This window comes from Phaenicophaeus curvirostris, chromosome 3 (genome assembly GCF_032191515.1).
Source record: "Phaenicophaeus curvirostris isolate KB17595 chromosome 3, BPBGC_Pcur_1.0, whole genome shotgun sequence".
NCBI classification, from domain to species: Eukaryota; Metazoa; Chordata; class Aves; order Cuculiformes; family Cuculidae; genus Phaenicophaeus; species Phaenicophaeus curvirostris.
The window spans coordinates 62,282,834-62,304,145 of NC_091394.1; the positions used below are offsets into that span (position 1 = coordinate 62,282,834).

Below are 21,312 nucleotides of genomic sequence, written 5' to 3' on the forward strand. Positions count from 1 at the left end.
CTCAGGAAAGCCAAAGTGTGCTTTACTGGTGCAGTGTTGTATACTTTAACAATTTTCATTCATTTCCTCTTTTTAAAAGGAATGATCCAAGAGCACGGAATATTTTACACTTGGCAGTACACCTTGTACTACACAGAGGTTTGCAAAAGGAAAAGCCTATGCACTGTAATTGTGAATCACCAGTGCATTGCAGATTTCTATACTAATTTTGAATAATGCCCTAAGAATGTCTGAAGTACTACTTTTTTTTCTCTTCTGATAAGAACTGGCTTAAGTTTGAGTGTGTGTGTGTGTGTGTGTGTAGGTAAAACAGACTCGATAATTTTCTGAGTTCAAAGGAGTTGCACCATGCCAGTGCCGAATTAAATATTTTTTTTTTCCTTACAGAAATATCTTTCAAGATCAAGTAACAGGAAAGTGCTGAATAAATAATTTTAAAATTAAATCAATAGTTATGAATCTGCGAGAAAAGTGTAAATGTGAGCTTGAAAAAAATTCCATGGAGAGTCATTCAATATTAAAATAGAGATATTCATTTTTATTGTGTCCTTTTAATACAAAATTCACTTAGCAGGTTAGATTACTAAAATAATGAAGTTTCAATTTTCTTGCTCAGAAATTCACAATATGCCTTATTTGTTCTAAGAGCCTTAATGATGGGAATTAACTATTACAGTAGAACCTAACAGTTGTTCATTTATATACAAAATGTCAGTTCGCACAGTTTAGAGCAATTCACAATCTTTTGAAAGCCAGAAAGTTCAATAATGATGAAATAAAAGACCATTTCTAATTCTACAAGAAAAAATCACAGGCCAATAGTTATTCATAAAAACAGCAACACCCAAAATAGTGACACGCAACTGGCTCAAAAGCATAAACTAAAGAACAACTCTTACATGTTTTTATGTTAGCACATCAGGACATATTGGTAAAGATGTGAATATCTAATTTGCAAACAGACACAGGTAGATTACCGTGGTCTTTTAAGCAATGTAAAAGTTGAAACAAGTTTACAATAGCTTATAGGAGTACTGAGTGCCAGCATGAAAATGGAGAACATACAATCTGTAAATTAAAATAAGAACAATGAAAATATCACATCTTATCATTCACATTAGTTGATGATGAATTCACTTTTCTACTCAGGTTCTACAAAGGGCCTTACTGACTTAGTAAACCTGATTTTTTTTTCTAATAGCAGAAGATATTATCAATATAGCCATAGAGAGTAACAACTTACAGCTGGAGGCTGGTACTGACCAACCAAATCACATCTCAAACCCATCAGTGAGTTTCACTAGAGGAGCAGTAGAGAAATTCAAAGGGGCACCCGTGCACTTCTCCTGGTTGACCCTACACCTGCTGGGTCAGTGGATGAGACAAGCAGGTGTTGCTGGGCTTCCAGGGCAGACTCCTTTGCTGGAGTCGACAGGAGAATAAGGTAGCACAAGGTCTAACTGCCTCTCACCACTCACCCCTGCAGCACCACTGGCACCTGAACGCTAATAAATAGCACTGCGGTTTCTGCTTAGATATTGTCGACATCTTGGTGCCCCAGTGGTGGACATTAAGAGCTGTTCAGTCCTAGGTTCTGCAGCATAGGTGGTCATAAAAACCTACATTGCTCCCTATGTCATGCTCTCCTCAGTGCAGCCTGCTGTGGCCAGCTTGGCTCCAGTTTGGACCTCCAGGGATGATGCATGCTCATCTCATTGTGCTGCTACTGCTTATCAACCAGGAATACTGATCCCGTGGGCCTTTCACTCCCAGCTTCAAGGAGACCAAGTCACTCCTGGTCAGACCAGCTGCTGCCTCTGAGTAAGCCACCTCCTCAGCTGCAGAGTACATGGACCAGAAGGGCTTAACATTTCCTCTGTCCTTCACTAGCACTTGTGAACAGGGGGTGAGGCTTACCCCCTCTCTGCAGCTAGGGTAGTGATGAATTGCTTACCAGCAAAACTAATCTACCAGAAGCATGGGTTAGCAGGGACATAATAACAGGACACGCTGGGCAAAACATGCTTTAACTTTGATTATTTCGGGCCCTGAGCAAAAAGAGCAACTGCTTCTTATCCCAGAAAAATGCTGGCCTCTCATGGGTGTACAGCCAATGAAAGGCCTCCTAGTGCCTTCACAGAGGTTTTCTGCAACTCCAGGGAAAGACTCTAACTTTTTCTCTCTCTCTCTTTATTATTTTTTGCATGACCTATAGATTTAATTTGCTGGTTTGGATACAACATAACTCTTCTTTTAATTTCAAAATAGATACTATACAAACTGATCAGCAATTAATCTGAAATTACTAATGATTTGCATGTACTTCTGGCACATTCTACTGTCCTACTACATTATGCAGCAGCCTGTGATATTCCAATTAAAAATCCTACAAATAGAATACAATTATAAAAAAAAGTCTTATGTTTAAAACAAATACTTACTGTTAATTTCACAGTTGCTTCAGGTTTGTTTCAAAGTTGGATGCCAAAGAAAGATTTATCATAACTGTGGCATTAGACATTTTACAGCTTACATTTAAGCAATAATGGAATACAGTCAACAGTATAATAATATCAACTTTTCCTCTCTCAATAAACCAGGCTCTAATGTCCAAACTGGATTGTGAGCTATGGCTGAGTACAGAGTAGCTCCTGTAGAGTAACTCCAGCAATAACTTGAGTACAAGAATCTCTCCATAAAAACAAATTTTATTCTGTGGCACAAAGCAATAATCAGCTTTTGCTGTTGATTAAATGTTGAAGCAAAGTTAAGGCATTTAATCAACTGCAAGGCCCATTTAATATAAGTGTACTCCAACACTGCAAACATTATTGATATTGCCTATGAAGAGAAAATATTTATCCAATATATCTCACAAAACCACAATTTTCTCCTCGGAGGATTTGGAATGTGGCTGTGTCAATCTCTGAAAGCCTTTCTACTGATGCTTATTTAGGGTATGTGCTTTATGTGAATAACTAAACAGGCTTCTACACAAATAACAATAAATAATTCTAATCCTTAGTATGTATGTAGCAGTTTCCATCCATGGGCCATCAAGTGCTTTAGAGATCAGTAAAATTTCTGATTTTAAAAGACACACAAGATTAAGGAAGAGGATATTCCAGCCCAGTATTCTCAAAATGAGCTAGTGGCTCTGATGCTCCACCAGGAAAAGATAAGTCAAGCTGAAGTTTACAGAGCTCTGTGCACAAAGTACAGTGCCAGGTGGTTTTTTTCAGCATCCTGCCTCTGACATTGCAAAGCAGGATACCTCAAAAACACAGCAATACAAACAATGAAATACTGGGGGAAAAAATAGTCTTTTTAATGACTTGCTCAGCAATCACTAAGAATTTTCTCAACTCCAGATAAGCCAGCAATTCATTCAGCATCTACAGGACAAATCTGAACTCATGTTCAGATGGTGATGATACCTCCATGGTTGGTTAGCTGTTTAGAGAAATGCAGATCCTGGCACTGAATAGAACAAGGGTTGGCTGTCCAAACAAACCTTCTTTTGCAGTAATTCTTCATCTTTCTTCCAGTCTAACTTCTATGAACGATGACTGGAGACTTGGGAGTCTGAAGGGAAGTCTTGTTCAGGTACAGCGCAGTTATTCATCTGCTGGCAGTGCAGGCAGAACTCATGCTGGCACATCCCAAAGAGAGATTTTTTGGGGTTGAACACAAGACAAGTCCCACAGACATGGCTATTCTCCCATTACAATTATCATCTTGGCAAAGCATGACTGGACAACTACGAGAATCCTCATCAGTCTTTGATGGCTCAGAAAAGAGACAGGGTCTAAAAATCTCCAATCCTGTGCATCAGAAAATTCATTTTTGAAACAAGAGTTGATTGCCTACTGAAGCAGATTGAGCAGCCAGTACACAGATAACTTCTGTAGCTGCCCAGAGTTGTCACTTGCTCAGATTTTGGCCCCAGGGAGAAGCTTATTTTCCAATGTGTAGATGGACAAGTCTGTTTCCAAAAACAGGTCACACTACTCTGAGTATGCATAACTTGGGTGCAGTAAAACACTATTGAAAAGTAGTTTTAGATACTAGACTTGACCTTGAAGCTCTCTTTTCTTATGTCTTTTTTGAGAAATGAAAAAACACAAGAAATGGTCAAAATAAAACATGCGGACATGTTACTAGGAAAAGAATGATAGAAAAAGAAAGCCATTTTTGAGATGATAGAATAGTTTCAAACAGGCTGATATATTTTCTCCCTGAAGAATATACTTTTTTTTTTTGGCTCAAAAGTCGAAATAGATAATTTAGGCTTCACCCAGAGTATGTTAAAATCATCAGAACCTCCCTTCTGACTTCAAATGTCTGCAGGAAAAAGTCACAGATTTTCATCTCTTTGCATTTACCAAAAACCAGAAGAAAAACAAAGCATTCACCCTCAGCACATAAAACTGAAGTCAGAAATGTGTTGCCATTAACACATTCTTGCAAGTCATCCCTCGTCATGCCACACAGCTTCCATTACAATTCTGAAATGAGGGCTAAGTCACTCAAGACCATGAAGGGAACAGAGTAAGCAAAAAGTTAGAATAATAATCAGTAAAAATCCTTTCACTCTCTAAAATTAAGTTCCCCCTTTTTTTTTCTATTATGCTTCTACAAGCAGATGCAGAGACGCCTCCAGATGGTGGATGTACGGGACCTCCCAATCTAACAAGGGAGAACCCATGTTACAGAGGGCTGCTGAGCCCACTTCCCATACAAATGGCCTGGATTCAGCTTGATGCCATCCTCCTTGTAAATCCTGCTTTACTCATGGCTAAGAGTATGATGGTTTGTCTTGTAGGGAAGCTGGGCTATTTGTTTGGCCAAACTCTTGTCATCTTACCTCACTACTCACAACTTAGGCAGGATAAATTGAGGATTTGTGTTCCTGCATCCGACATCTGCCTCCAGCCCAAGGATTTTTCTCCTTAGAAACAAAAAGGAAGGAGGTAAAAGCAGAGAGGGAAAAGGAAATGTTTCCAAAAATGCAAAGCTGACTGAAGAAACAGAGCAAACATGGATATTAGTAGAAGACACATAGGCAGCCACTCAATTTCTTGAGGACCTTAGCTTGTAGCGAAAGGCAATATCAACGTCTGGCAGGAGGATACCAAGGCCCATACGACTGTTATCAAGTCTGACAGCTTTGTTTTCCACTAGCTCTACATCAAAATGAGCCAATAGTAAGAAAAGAAACATCTTCATCTCATTCATTGCAAGGAACCTCCCTGGACACATGCTGATCCCAGAGCCGAAGGGCATTAGGAAATACTTCAGTTTTCTTCCTGCCTTGTAGAACGTGGTTTTCTTCTTGCCATTCTCTGTGTATCGATCAAACTTGTACTCCTGAAAATAAAAGAGTGTGACATCTAACAAGGCAGTTACGTGTGCTTTGTTAGCACAATGGTAATACTTCTGAAACCGAGAAAATAAGATAAAGAGGAAGACAAGGAGCTGACAACTTCTCCTTTTAGTTGGTTCCCTCAGGTTTCATTAACTTACATTATCTTTCTTGCAAAGAACAGTCCTTAAATCCACTCACTTAGCCCTTTTACATCAAGCTTCTTAAACTCCTACATCTCATCCACTGTCTTGCCTATATTGATTGTAATTAGATTTTGACTGCTTTGTAGCAGGGACAATGAACCTTAGTGGAAGGACAATCTTCTTGTAAAGCATCATATGCACTCAGTGTGGTACATATATAATGAATAAGCCAAATTCGGCAAATGCGTGTGAATAAACTAATGCATCGCAACCATCTTGTTCTAGCAAGCTAGAGCAAAATCCATCCTTCTTTTGAACCCAGTGGTGCAGATTATTCAAAAAAACAGACTGGATACTTTGCAGTCAATTTTCCCTTTAGTTGGAGATGGTTGCTACTTAATTTGCCACATCTGACCTTCAAGTGGTTTACTCTGGAAGATGTGGGCAAAGCACCAGCACCACCAGTGACTGACTGTTATAAAGAGGATGATTTCAAGTAAGGCCTGAGGTTGCACTTGTAACCTATGTTCTATAAATTGAACATCTTTCTGAATATTTTCCAGTAGCAGGATCCCTCTTTAGAGATAATTCGTGTTTTTGAATGAAGGAGATCTGGCATCCTCACTCAGTCAACAGCAAATTAACCACTTACAAAATCCTCCTGCATGCTTTGAATAAAAATGACAGACACTTCTTGCTTATGGTCACTCATTAGCATTTGTCCTGCTTTGCATACATCTGCTATAGCAGCAGCCATTTGGAGCTGGCTGGGAACAAGTCAGTCAGACAGAAATCAACCTCAACTGATTAAAAAAACCACACCACAATGAAAAATACACTGATACTGATCTACCCATCAGATAAAAGGCTCTGAAAATCATGCACTGCAGATTTTGCTGTCAAGAAAAAAACTAGCGGCATGGGAGGCAGTCTAACAGAAAGGGAACGAGTGTAAGGTGCAGTTGAGGGGATGTAACTTCAGGTGTTGAAGAACAGGAGCTTGTTTCATTAAATGGCAGAAGCCTGGATTTTTTCCATGAAGTTAGAAGTGATTATATGTGTGTTTCCACTGAGAACTAGTTCTTTTGAGCCTCTTTGAACACACCAGCCAAAAGGAAGCATGCAATTATTTTTTTCCTGGTAAGCTATTGCTTCATTTGAAGCACCACAGTAACGAATGAAAGCCCAGAATACCGTTTCTTCCTTAAAAAAAAGATTCACTTCCTGAAATGTAAATCCTGCTGGTCTAAAAAAACATTGCTAAATATGAACTGCAGTAGCTTAAAAAAACAAGCCAACCAAACACATAGCTCTTCACTTTGTTGGAACATTTCCACAAGGTGTACTCCTGGCCCATGGAACAACTAAGAACTGTGGTAGTGAACTCACATAGATGTACTGGGCCAAACCTTATGCTTTCTTTGTCATCTTAAAAGCCATTTGAGTGTTCTAACAAAAAATAAATTGCTGTCTAAGGAACTGGAAAAGCAGAAAACAAGTGTGAGACAGGCATGGAGCCAATGACAGTGATATCAAACTCACGCTCATGTTGTTGAAGCCCTTAGGACAAGATAGTTTTTCTTTAAAAGCTAGTTTGTTGGCTAAATAAAGACTAATTTTTGACATCAAAGGAACTTTCAGCCATGCTTGAGGTCTATTTGGAAGGGACAGGACAGGCTGGTTGTGAGGACACTGAGCAAGAACAGGAGACGAAGTTCTGTGTGGATGCCCTGCTATGAGTATTACGAAAACTGAGCAATATCCTGCGACTGATATAAGTCTCTCTCTGTCACATCTTGTATTCAGTTTTGTCTGGGAAGCAACCATTCTGGGTTTCCTGCAGGATTTCCTGATATTTCACTCTGTGAGACTTGCAGAGTTTTTTTGCTGAACTCCATAACTAGCTGAGTTAGGACTTAGGGCTTCACTTATCCACTTTTTAAAAAGTGACTCTTTATTTAGACTTTGATGAGTGGAGAGAGAGGTCAACAATATATGCTTACACTTACACAATATGGTGCCAAAGCAGAAGATAGTTTGAACTTAAATTTATATATCCAGGAGAAAAGCATTGCTACAAAATTATCCCGTCAAGCTGCCTGTTTTCCCAGGAAAGTTTTCCCTAAATACATGACAAGCTCAAGACTGCACCTTTCAAAAAATTCATTCTCCATCTCTATCTGATCCTCAGTAGTTATTGTTGAAAGCACACTGCATATTTTAAGAACCAAACAGAAGAGTGATTTCCCCACTCTTCCAGAGGGCCCATGTGCTGAAATCAATGTACTGCAATGTGTGGATTGCTCATTCACTATCAAAAAGATAAAATATATGAACTAAAGCTGTACTGTGAAAGCTGAGCTGAGCTGATACTAAGCAGATATATTCAAGCAATGGAAATATGGTAATATATTCTGGCAATTATTGGATAAGGGAGGGGATCAGTTTCCACACTGATGCTTTTGGTCTAGGACTTAAACAAACAGATGGACTTTTGACAAATCAATAATGTTCTCCAAAATAAAGTGTTAAGAATAAAATAAGAAAAAAACTGATTTGTTAGTTGTTACTTTTTAAGGACAGAAATATTAATAAAATATTTGCCAATATATGGATTATTTTTTAAAATCCTAATTTCCTTAGCAGGCTTTGTCTTAATTTTTGAGTGGATTCAGTCAGCAGAGCCCTCCTGGATGTCATTTCCATTTTCATGGCTCCAGTTTCCATCCCTATGACCATATCTTACTCCTGCTAATTCTAACATGCTCCACACCTCCTCTCACTGAGGCTACTAGTGTCACTGCACAGCAAGATGCTGTACCACACCAACAAGGCACTTGAATCTCATCTTCCCTTTCCCATCGCATATCTTTCAATTCCCAAAAGGAAGAGCCTCAGGGAACGACTCTAACTTGGATTTTCTATAAGTGTATAAAAAACCCAGTTCTCTTTTAATTTGTCTCAAATGCCAAGGATGGAAATCAGTACGCCTGGGAGACAGCTGTTTGCTCAGGAAAATGGGAATGACGAATGCATCAGGTAGAAGCTCTTGCTTCTCGTGCAGAGGTAGCATTTAACAGCTTCAGCACACATCCCCATGCTTCCTCTGTGGCACCCTGGGCTGGGGACAGCAACCTGGGGGAGAAACCTAGCTGAGACAAGGACTGTTCAATTTGCATGCAGGTGGTGAACTTCTGAAGCTGTATTAAGGCTGAGACAGGGTGGATTAATTTCGAGTCTTTGATATTCATTAACTCGAGCGTCAGAGAAAAATACAAGGAGATGACACAATTAGCCTCCGAGCTTTGCTTTGCTGCAGAGCAACATCTTTACAGTCTCAAGTTCACAACACTCTACTAATTGATCAAGAAAGGGTGAATCCCTACGAAGGGAGGTGAAAAAGCATAAGGCTCAAGTAAGATACTGCTGTTATAGGGCTTCAGAGAGTCAATGATGCTTTGGGGGCACTTAGCTAAATGGCCCACATTATTTGCTATTTAAACCACCTTCTATTATTCAGCCCTTCTTGGGTATCAAATGATCCACTGCCAAACAAAATCCACATTTAGTCTAAAGTTTATGGTAGTCAACGTGCAATTGTCAATTCCTTTGAAAGCAGTAGCAGTCTGTCCCATCACCATATTTCTCTCTTCAGGTCATGAATCTTTTGACCTGTAGGGCCCTAGAAAATGCGTCTGAAAGTAGGAAGATTTGTTCCGCAAGAAAAAACAGCAGTAAAAAAACCTCACAGATCACAAAAGGCTTGACTGTTGCAATGTGCCTGGAGAAGGAAGAGCAGTACCAGCTGAACGTTTACCTTAGGATCTTCATAGACCTCAGGGTCCATGTGCAAAATCTGTGGGTAAAGGGCTATCCAGTCTCCTTTCCTCAAACTGACTTCTTGATTCCCTTCAAGCTTGAGAACAAAATCCTCCTGGCTGATGCGGATGTTCATAGAGGATGAGCACATTCGTAAACTCTCATTTAACGCACTCTCTGTGATTAAACAAAAGTGGAGGGGGGGAAGCATCAGAAATATGGGAGATGACTGGAAGTTATACATGGCTGCAGCTGCTGAATCTCGACAGGTTTAGTAGGGCAGGCTATAGAAAAAAAAAAGGAAAAAACCCCACAGACCAAACATAAAGCAGACACCAGGAGGAGGCAATAAACAACCCTGCAGGGTAAGGGGCGGGGAGCCATGATGCTGAACCTCCCGATGTGATTCTCACTGATAGTGCTGAGAAATCCTGTCGGCTATAGGCAGCACTGAGTTTTGGGTGGAAAGTCATTATTCAGGCATCATGTTGAAAACAGTGCAATCAAAGGACATGAACGCATTTACATATATTTTGGAGGTTGCAAGCAAATACCAGCGAAGTATCCACAGAGCTATTTAGCTTGCCTTTTGAAAGCTGTTGGATGTAATGGCAGGACTATATGTTAGAAAAAATCATTTTGCTTGTTAATTCTGTTGTCATTCTGAGGATTTAAAAATTTATTTATTTTCTTTCCAGTGCACTACACTGCCAAATGATAGTGTTCGTTATGGTCAGAGTGAATGAAAGCAATTCATTATTTGCCCAGTAATTTTAAGAGAGAAACACACTTTTAAATGGTCAAAAGAAAACAAAGCATCGTCCTTTCAGGCTTAGGGAAAGCAAGATTTCTGTCTCCACCATCACATCCTGGAAGGCTCCAGAAGCTGAATGTCCTTGCTTTCCCAGTGGCCTTCACCTTTTGCTCCTAGCACGACAGATTTTATGGCTAATTTCCGGCAATTTATCCTGGCAGTTTGAGGAGGAATTCCTTTGGGAATAATATGCATAATTTGCATAAATCATTCTGATAGCATGTATATCAGCATGTAGCTCCTGTCTAGGGCTGCATCTCTCACTTTGTAATCAAAACTGACTATTTTTCTACCAGCGTGTATGGACGCTGTTATATGTGACTTGATTTCTTCTAATCATCAGTGTGAAAAACAGCCTAAAACAGGGTTTCGTTTGCACATAATAATCCATTCGTGCCTGCATTTATGTTCTGTGATATTAAATAAGCCTTCTCTAAGTGTTCACCAAGGCACCGTAACTGCTGCACCCAAAAGGTTAGTTTATTAGAGACAGTAGCTACCCAGTGTAGATGCCTCTGAAAAAAAATAATAACAAATGTTCTTTCACTAAAAATTAAATCTGGTGCAGCATGCATAGCAAATAAAGTGGCCCTGGATGCTTTCTTGCAGGAGGTTTTTCCTTAAGCATGCATTTGTCTAAAGAAATGAGGCTGCGGTCAGCTTTGTGTGGCCAGCACCGTGATTCAATGTGACGTACAGTGAGTCTGTGCATATTCTTTTGGACTGCCTTCGTTACTATAATCAGGCAGAGTCAAATCGGCTTGTTGGTGACGAAGCCAGAAAAGAACCCTGGTTCCAGAAGATGGCCTCTACTGCGGATAGCCACAAGGCACCTGACACGATAGATTTCAACTGGCAGTGCTCTGGCAACAAAACTTTACGCAGTACAAAGAAAAGGTCCAGCCTCCACTCCCAGACTGTCTTCAACCTGCAGAAAACGAAGCTGGTAACTTTGTGCTGGTCCACCATTTGGAAATGATGGTGACATACATCAGAAATCAAATGAGGAAGGGAGGAGGAGGGGAAAAAAAGAAAAGAAAAATACTTAGTAAAGCACTGCTGTGAAATATTGTAGCAGGTTTATGTTTAACCGCCAAAGCGATGCAGTCACATCCTATTGGTGGACATCCTCCCAGAAAGCACGGCAGTCCCTGCCTGCTGCCGGATCCCAAATGACAATTGGGCAGCATATCTTATGCAGAAGTTAATCACAATAATGGAGCACAAAGTGTGGCTTAGCGGTCAGATCATAAATGACAAATCTGTTTTACCTTCCAGTACCAGTTATGTGTGGAAGGCAAGCTTGGCTCTCGCTCTGAGCGATCATGCCGATAATCATTAGATGACAAAAGTAATGAGTCACATTATGATCAACAAAGGAGAATGGCGCTTATATGGCTTTGCAGGCTCACATTAAAAAAATAGACAGTCAGCTTTCCGCAAATGCCGGAGCTATACATTGAGAGGAATGACAACTGCACAATAAAACTGCAGCCTTTACTTGCAGTTGTCATAGTTCAGCAGACACCAGCCATTGCTGCTGACAGACCAGCTGGGTAGCTTGGGAGGCCTTCCATTCTGCACCGTGAGGTACAGTAAATTATCCAGCACGGTAGAGCAACATCTGTTTCTGTGCTTGTGCCGAACAAACAAGGCAATTTAAAGCATACCAAGGGATAACCAAGCAGCAAATGAACATGACCCTCATTTTTTTCCCCGCTTCTTACACACATGAGATGCTAAACTTCACTGTGTGAACGCTACATAAAGAAGCCAGGCTGTTGTTTGATAAGGTGTTGTCAGAGAGATTTTACATATTTTCTAGAGAGAGAGAAAAAAAAAAAAAAAAGAGATCTCTCTCATAGTATTGTTATTCTTAGAATCCTCCCACTTATCTCTTCATTTCTCTTATACTAAAGCTAGCACTCAGCTTCCAATTCATTCTAGATTTTTTTTTTAAACTGTTTCAATATACTTATAAATATTCAGTCTTTAAACCCTAATTTGCTATACTTAGTTCACATGCCTTCAAGCATTTGTCTTCCAATTTCCACTGAATAAATGCGTACTAATGAGAAATAGAGCAAGCTGCTGAGGCAAAGCTGGGTGACTTGAGCCTGGCCTGCCACCAGCTTGTGATAGGCAGGCAAATTGAGTTAAAATGAAAAGTCTTGTCAGCTGAAATACAACATGGTAGCCAAACAGCAAGCTGTCAATCATCCAGCCAAAACAAGGGACTGCAGGTAATAAAAGGTCATTGCGAATCATAAGTGCATTTGGCTTTTGTAGGGAAGTTAATTTTAATTAAACATGATCTCTATCTGTAAATGTTTTATAAAAGTTATTGTGCATAATGGATTGTTAATTTTACACTAACACACAGCAGGTAATAAGGTACTATAATTATTAGAGTGTATTGTAGGAAAATAGCTATTGAGCATGCAAATATTTGGGGGGGTCATTTACCCACATGCATCATGGTATGCCAACACAAACGATGATCTGAAACAAGTACATTTGCATCTTGCTAAGAACTAAATGGTACTGCCCAGCCCGTTCCAGGAAAATATATTCATTTCTCTCAATCCAACCAACGATTTTAATGCTTAACATTTGCGTTACAGCTACACGCTCCGCATTAGCCGTTTTTGGGTTCCGACCCTTTCCTCTGTACAAAACAATTTTTCAAGCTGTGCTCTTTTTGCAGGAAATATCTGAGATTCAGCAATGACCTGGGGCAAGAATACTTCACCATATAAATGAATGGACTAATATTAAACAAACGAACTGACTAAACACGTCTAGCATTAAACATGCACTAAGTATATCTCTGCTTTACCCTTTGCATTTTCATTATAACCATAAAAACCGACAGACCATTCTCATGTGTCGTTTACCATATTAGAGCTCCGTTGTGAGCCATAACGACTAATAATGTATGTTACTCTGTGCTCACAAACACTCGCGTTCTGGTTTTGGGAAAATGCTTACATAGACAAAAAAAGTGTGCTGCCCCAGAAATGCCGTTAGGAAAAAATAATCAGGGCCAAAATTTGCTACTTTTGCTGTGGGTTGAAATTCTTTTTTTTTTTTTTTTAAATAAAAATATCACATATTGCTGCTTTGAATTTAGAAGTAATTCAGGCCATATTGTTCCCTATACCCAAAGAATCTGACCATAATAACAACATTGCTTCTTGAGAAAGGCTTTTTAGCAATTCTTGCTTGTTCTCCATAGCACAAGGAATCCAAAAAAAAGGCTCTTGTTATAGTAGACAAAAAAAGAGGACGGAGAATCAGAGCACTTAAAACAGGAGAATGAGCTGACAAGGTGATGAACATACAAGAATCCCACCTGGTCTGCCTTACTCGAGAGCAGGGACAGAAATCCTGGTTTTCTGTGCTCTGGGTTGGCACAGGGGGAGCGCCAAGAGGAAAAGCTCAGCCTCAGAGGTTGGGTCAGTGAGCTGCAAGGGCAAAGGCAGTGCTGGTCCACAGTCTCCCTGCAACATGGGGACTTTTGGTGCGCAACCAATGCAAATTGGGACCTTTGTCCCTCCTACACATTTAGTAACAAAACATCCCTTTCCACTGATGCATGAATTTAATTCTCTTATAGTACAGATTTTCTTTCTATATTATTATTTTATGGGACAGTATCCAGCCATTTATGACTTAAGAGCCAGAAGAATTGAAATCTGGCTTCTGTTCATACCACATTATGTTTAACGTGATTATAAAATTTAACAAAAGTGTTACAAGAATACTATGAAGTAGGATGTGGTACTTTCCTCTCAATACATAAATCAAATGTTACCAAGGTACTTCAAGATTTCAAGGAGCAGCAGAGGAATGACACAGTTAATGTTTTAAACTCTTCATACCATTTTGCACCAGATGGTTTTAGTGAAGTGCATGCTTTTATTTTCCTTATTACTATACTTCTGGGGTGCTCTTCTTTTTTTTTTCCTTGTTTTTTTTGTTTGGGTTTTTTTTTTTCTTTGCCATTCCCATCTCAGTCTCCAAATACAAAAGAAATTCTCTCTTGATCTTCTTGATGCTCAGTAACTTTCCTTTTCCCATATTGTTTAGTGGATGCTAACCCTGATGGGAAGCAGTTTTACTTGTGTTCCTTAAAAGCACATTAAATGCTTAGAATGTCATGTTATTCTTCAGAAGTGTCCTTGTCATCCAGTATCTCCCCTACTTCAAAAGCATTCTCCATTGGTTAGAGATAAATCTGCACCAAACCAGCCATGACACTGGATGAAACCAACTTACTAGATTCACACTACGTACGTTTAACATCGAAACCGTAAAGGTAAGTGGAACACACTCAATTTTATATTTTTACTATGAGAAGCAATTCAACGTTGAATACAGGTTCTTGAGACTGGATGGTCTTGGAGAACAGCAGCCATTACTTAGATTCTAACCAGGCACATAGACTGCACTGTTCTGCCACCCTCTCATAACACAGCTTCGTTTAGGAGTGGAATGTTGGTTCAGGCCATAAGCTACCAAAGCATATAGATAAGCTCAGTCTTAACAGAAGACTGGTTTTGATATTTAAAAAGAGAGAAATATCAAACCTTTAAGCTTTTATTCAGCTATTGTCTACCTTATTAACGCTATCTATGGAAACTTTCAGATTCTTAAAGGTTAGATTCCTACCTCCTACATCCTCTCTCCTCCCTTGGGCTAATATTAGCATTTATCTCACCGATGCCTGTGCACTAGCAAATTAATCAAAACTGTAAGCTGGTGCTCTGATGGCCTATCCAGCTCCTGGATCAAACAACTTCCACATTCCACTGGCAAAGGTCTCTGTCTGAACTCCTGATCCAGAACTGGAAGACCTGTATCTCCTTTAAATGCCCCTATTTTGAATCAAGGTACTTTTTTCAATAGTGGAAATACCCTTTCCACTCTGCAAAGCTTTTATTTCTTATATTTAATTTGGAGGCATCATTCAACAGAAGCCTGCTATCAAAGTCTTTTTGTTTTGTTAAAGAGAGAGAAAGAAACCACTTGTGAAAAAAGTACATTTGCAGTTTAAATACATTATCCCACTTCAATTGCAGGACAGGGTCTTTCTTGGCAGTACCATACAGAAGTATCTGAAATGCATTAACACTTCGGCAGATGCTCAGAATCAAACAACTTAATAGGCATCAACTTTTTTTCAAATAATTGCAAAGCTTCGATTTAGCCTTTTGCATACCTTGCATAGTTAATTACCTAGGCTTTAATGTTTACATGCAATGAGAGTATCTACAGCTATAAACTACATAATTTATAATTGATGTAAATGGGTGTTATTATGTCAATTAGGCAGCTGTGTCCTCCACCTTCTCAGTAAACAGAAATGAGTGATAAACCGAGTTTGCTGGGAGAGCCCCTCTTTTCTTCCTAACAGATAAAAATAAATTACCTAGGTAGACCAGGTTGTCCAATTGTTCTCTGGTGAGGTGGATGTTATACGTGGGCTCTCTCTTTTGACCTGTTGACTGCAGCAAATGGTCAATCTCGTCACGCACCGCTGCAAGAGCTTTTGGGTGCCGCAGAATATAATACATGGCCCAGAATGTAGCTGGAATTGTGTTTCCCACAGAGGCCCACAGGAAGGCAAAATGATGTGCTGGGAGAAAATAAGTGAAAAGGAAGATTAATAGCGTTTATTACACTGATTAGATTTGCAGTGTGCTAATTAAAAGATGTTAGGACACAGACCCAGCCAAGGATCAGTGAATGCTAATGAGGACCAATAGGCTTCTGAAGTCTAATTTTCTGCTTAATGAGAATAGTTTGAAATGTAATGTCGGGGGGGTGGGGGGAATAAGGGGAGGAAATGCAGCTCAGTTATAATCTTTCTCATTATCACCATTAAGTATCTTGTTTTACCACCTCAGCACAAAAAAAAAATCAATTATCATAGAGGGTTGTTTCAGAGTAAAACATTTTATCATTAGCCAATTAGAAAGAACATAAAAAAATTTCAAGGTCGCCATTTTGCCTTTTTATTTCAAAGGTCTATAGTAAATTATTTTATTTCAGACAAGCAATCATTCATAAGTTTCCTACCTGCTTTGTCATAATCTCCAAGCAGCTCATATTTCTCAAATATATCTTGTCTGGCTTGGACCACTTTTGACCCTCCCAGCCATTTTGTCATGTTCTGAAGTAAAAAATGATGTATAAGCTCCTTCCGAACCTTCTTGGTAGCTCCTAGCAACTCAATTGGTATGTTTGCAGCTAAATAGGGAAAGCTGGCATCAAACTTGATAAATTTGTCTCTGATTTCACTAATAACTTTGTGGCCATCTGCAGCAGGAACTCTTCCATACAGTGTTACAAAACTGGCTTCAAACATTACAGAGCAGCAGAATTTGTACATTTTTTCTGTTTCCCAATCTGTTGCTTGTGAGCATTTCCATTCAAATATATCCTGGAGATTTTTCATCATGTGGTCAGAAATGATATCCAAAGGCTTGCCTTGTAGATACTGGTAGATTCTGTGCAGGTTTTCCTTGAGATCAGGGAATTTTCCTTTCGACAAGGCTGGGTAGTCAAAAGTTTTGGAAGCCATTTTATCAGCAAATTCATGAAATTCAAGTTGCTTGCTATTTCGGATGACATAGACATATTGAAATGGGTCCATGATAAAGGTAATATATCTGCCTAATTAGAAGAAAAGAGAAAAATAGACACACATACACTTTTATAATCTGGTGACACTTTCATAAGTAATAATGGAAAATAAGCCAATGCCCGGGGAAAAAAGGAAGCAAAAAGAACCCAAAGCAAAGAACTGTAGAGAAATCTACAAAGCAAAAAAACCCCCCAAAAATAGAGAAAGCTGTAACAAATTTTATTTTAATTATCTTTGTCAGAATGCAGATTCCACCAGTGCACACTTTTATGGCTCTTCTGCAATCAGCATGAAGCTATTCCTATGTTGACTGGCATACTGGTTTTACCAACAGTAGGAAATAACCTGCAGTTGTGACACTACAAAATAAATCATTGACAACTCTGGTATAATTCATGAAAATACAATGTAAAGTTGTAACAGCATTAGAAAATGGTAGCTTTTCAGTAGCAGAAAGGGGGAAAAATACATTTCACCTGCATGGAGGAAAGTGAATGATGGGGCTGGAGTGGAAAACATGCCACCTAGGCAGCTTTTTTTCAAACAGATGACACAAAGACTCAAAAATCTTCCAGTTACATATTTAACTGCACATTGCAACCCCCCAACATTTAAAGCCACCCCTCACATCTGTTTTTTTTGTGAAGTTTTGCTAACTTTTTGTTAAAGATGTGCTTGCTGTCTGTAAAATTACTATCTTCAAACTTGATTTTGAAGTCATAGGTTAGTTACAATGGAGTAAGAAACCATTTTTAACATGGGTGCCATTTTGGAGTATACACTTCCCTAGTACTATTGTGCATTGTGCCAGAGTCCAATGACAGCTTCCCACCATTTCAGAGGTACTTAATGTGGTGACACAGCTGTAGCTTCTACTGCCTGTACAGAGGAACAGGATTGCATCAAGTTTGATGCTTTTTCAGTTTGCCCACGCCAGAAAAGATCCCATAATTTCTTCCTAGAATTATACAATCATTAGGTTGGAAAAGACCTTTGAGATCATCAATTCCAACCATATCTGTCCACTACTAAATCATATCCCTAAGCACTTCATTTACCTGTCTTTTAAATACCTCCAGGGATGGTGACTTAACCACCTTCCTAGGCAGCCTTTTCCAGTGCTTGATAACCCTTTCTGTGAAGAAATTTTTCCTAATGTCCAATCTAAACCTCCCCTGACACAGCTTAAGGCCATTACCTCTTGTCCTACCACCTGTCACTTGGGAGAAGAGACCAACACCCACCTCTCTACAACCTCCTTTCAGGCAGCTGTAGAGTGATAAGGTCTCCCCTCAGCCTCCTCTTCTCCAGGCCAAACAACTCCAGTTCCCTCAGACGCTCCTCCTGAGATTTGTTCTCCAACCCCTTCATCAGCTTTGCCGCTCTTCCCTGGACATGCTCCAGGGCCTCATTGTCTTTCATGTACCAAGGGGCAAACCAATGAACATAGTATTCGAGATGTGGCCTCACTAATGATGAGTACAAGGGTAGAATCACTTCCCTGGTCCTGCTAACCACACCATTTCTGATACAAGCCAAGATGCTGTTGGGCTTCTTGGCCACCTGGGCACAATACTGGCTTATGCTCAGCTGACTGTCAACCAACGACCCCAGGTCTTTCTCTGCCAGGCAGCTTTACAGGCACTCTTCTTCAGTGCTCCATGGGTTTTTTGTGTCCCAACCTGGTCTTGTTAAATCTCATCCCATTGCCTCAACCCATTGATCCAGCCTGTCCAGATGCCTCTGTAGAGCCTCCCTACCCTCCAACAGATGGGCACTTCCTCCCAGTTTAGCATTGTCCGCAAACTTGCTAAGGGTGCATTCAATACCCCCATCCAGATCGTTGATAAAGATATTGAACGGGACTGGACCGAGCACAGAGCCCTGGGGAACACCACTTGTGACTGGCCTCCAGCTAGATTTAACTCCATTTACCACCACTCTTTGTGCCCGGCCATTGAGCCAGTTTTTAACCCAGCAGAGGGTGCGCCTGTCCAGCCCAGCGGTAGCCAGTTTCTCACGCAGGATACTGTTAGAGGCTGTGTCAAAGGCTTTACTAAAGTCCAGGTACATCCACAGCCTTTCCCTCATCCATCAAGTGGATCACCTTGTCATAGAAGGCCATTGGGTTAGTTTGGCAGGATCAGCCTTTCATAAACCCATGCTGAGTGGACGTGATCACCCGTTTGTCCTGCGTGTCCTGTGAGATAGCTTTAAGTCAGCTACCAAAGACGGGCATTCTGGTGAACTATCATGAATGAAAATGCTAGCGTTTCCAAAGCTCAATTAAATCTTAACTCTTCGTAGATGATTCCCATGTTAAGTCTAAATTTAGAGTTCCTGACTCCTAACTTGCAATGAGAGGTATATTAGGGAAAAAGGGTACCCATTAAAATGTGCACATACCCCATGAAATATCCCAGTTATAAACTAAGGAAAATAGCAAAGCTTCCAGCACTTACAGTCTAATTCTGTCTCACTAAAGGGACAAATCTCCTTTGATTTTAATGGGAACACTAAATGCCTAACTGAGGACCAAATTTGGCTCTCTGACAGATGTCCTGAGATAAAGTAATCACTACCACTAAATATGTCAACAAGTATCCATGGTTACCATATAGCAATATTTGAATTATCATAGTTATTCCGTATTCTGACTTGTACATACACACAATGCTCTATGGTAAATATGAGCATGCTCTGGGCTTCCTCTGCTGTTACCAGCTGCCGTAATTTCCCTCCCAATTACATCCACTGCAAACTCAATCAACCTGTAAGGAAAGACAAGGGATAAATCATGATAGAATTTGACCCTCCCCTCCCCCTTTTTTTCCATAAGGTGTGAAGCTTTTGAAGGTACTTACAGCATTTGCTTTACTGCAACATAATCAACCATAGATGTAGATTAATTTTTAAAGAATAAATATTTTGAGAAACCAGAACAAAAAAGGGATCTTAAATTCTCAGTCTTCTTTTCTGACCATTTCTTTCTTTCCAGACCACAGAGGCTGACATGAATTTTAAGTCTTGACCTCTGCAGGATCTCCTAGAACTGCTCTCTCTTTCCAGCTTTCACCTACTTCCATGCTCTTCACTGAGGCTACCATCTTTGTGATCAAAGCTTGGAAAGAATGCCCATTGGAGCATTTTTTAATAAATAGCTTTGGAGTGTTATTAACCCTAAAGATGAAAGCTGGCTTCCTAACTTTGCGTTTACAGGGTAAACAATTTAAGTTAAGATTTTTAATTAATATTAATTTAAACCATCTGTCCACCATCTGCTTATTTCTGATGCAAAATATGAGTTTCTTTGTGATCTTTAATCAGACACTTAGCAAGCGCACATCAATTCTTACCATTTTTTAAGTAAGAAAATGATTTTTCGGCAAATGAGTTTTCAGACAAACAACTTTAGAAATAATTTAAAATCAAAACTCACCCAACACTAGCACACACTTTGAAAATAAAATCTCTGAGAAACAGAATATCAGAGATCCTGATTTTTATTATTCTCATCAGGTTCCTCGTAGCAAAAAGTAAGTATGTACCTAAATATAATTGATTTTGTAGAATCAGTTCAGTTTCCAGACCACATCACTGCAAGTCAACAATACATAAACACATAAGGCAAATACTTTTGTGACTGCATTTAGTAAATGTCTGTACAGTCAAAAAAGTGGAACCCCTCTATAACAAAGGTAGCTTGTTTATGTATGTCACTAAGAATCTAATTTTAGATCTTTTAATTAGAAAAAGACTAAAACCTAGAGTTAATTAACTGCAGTTAGTAAGTTGTTGTTGTTAAGAGTGGGTATGGGAGCCTCTAGCAATTACAGTCATACTTGCACACATATGCATTGTGAGCTACACTGGTTACCCCAGTCTCCTCCATACAGGAACAGATTGCTAATTACAAAATCATGCCCCAACACTTCTCCTACCCTGAGCAGCAAACATCCAAACTGGAACAAACTTTCTCACCTCAAGTTATGATTTTAAATTTCGTAAGTGTCAATACGTTTCTTAATTTTGCTTTTTAAATCCTTTTGTTGTCCCTGATGAGATCTCTTCCCACGGATTGTCCCTAGTGGTGTCAGAGACCAACAAATGCAAGTATTTCCTAAAGTTACCAGTTATTATTTGATATTTTAAAATGCTGCTCTCCCTCTCCCCTCCTGTGCCTTTCCATTGCAGCTACTGCTAAGAATTTCCTCTTGAAAGTAGCTTTTTCTGAAACCGAACCAAAATCTGGATGCTTACGAGTTTCCACCAGAGTACTGGTACAGGTAAATGCCAGATTAGCCAAATGTGGGAGCATATCACATGCTACACAAATCAAATTTAAGGAAGCCTTAAATATTGGAAGTATTTGTATAGAGACTGCTGAGGACCAAGCCTTTCCTTGTTAGACTGTAAAAAAAATCCTTCCACACAAAATCCTAAGTAGTTGTGTCCATACAGAGATGTCACAACACAAATTCCAGTAGTTTTAAGTCACTGAGCCATTTTATTTAGT

General features: G+C 39.6%; 1 protein-coding gene across 1 annotated transcript in view; it reads right to left on the reverse strand.

Moving 5' to 3' along the window:
* Window positions 1–289: 289 nt before the first annotated feature.
* CYP7B1 (cytochrome P450 family 7 subfamily B member 1) overlaps window positions 290–21,312 on the reverse strand; it is a 133,084-nt gene continuing 112,061 nt past the window's right edge. The window contains exons 3-6 of the mRNA XM_069854185.1: window positions 16,229–16,825; window positions 15,579–15,785; window positions 9,329–9,507; window positions 290–5,370 (exon numbers count right to left, since the gene is read on the reverse strand). Of these exons, the coding sequence (XP_069710286.1) occupies window positions 5,074–5,370; window positions 9,329–9,507; window positions 15,579–15,785; window positions 16,229–16,825 (1,280 nt within the window). The 3' untranslated portion in view covers window positions 290–5,073. The remainder of the gene's footprint in view (window positions 5,371–9,328; window positions 9,508–15,578; window positions 15,786–16,228; window positions 16,826–21,312) is intronic.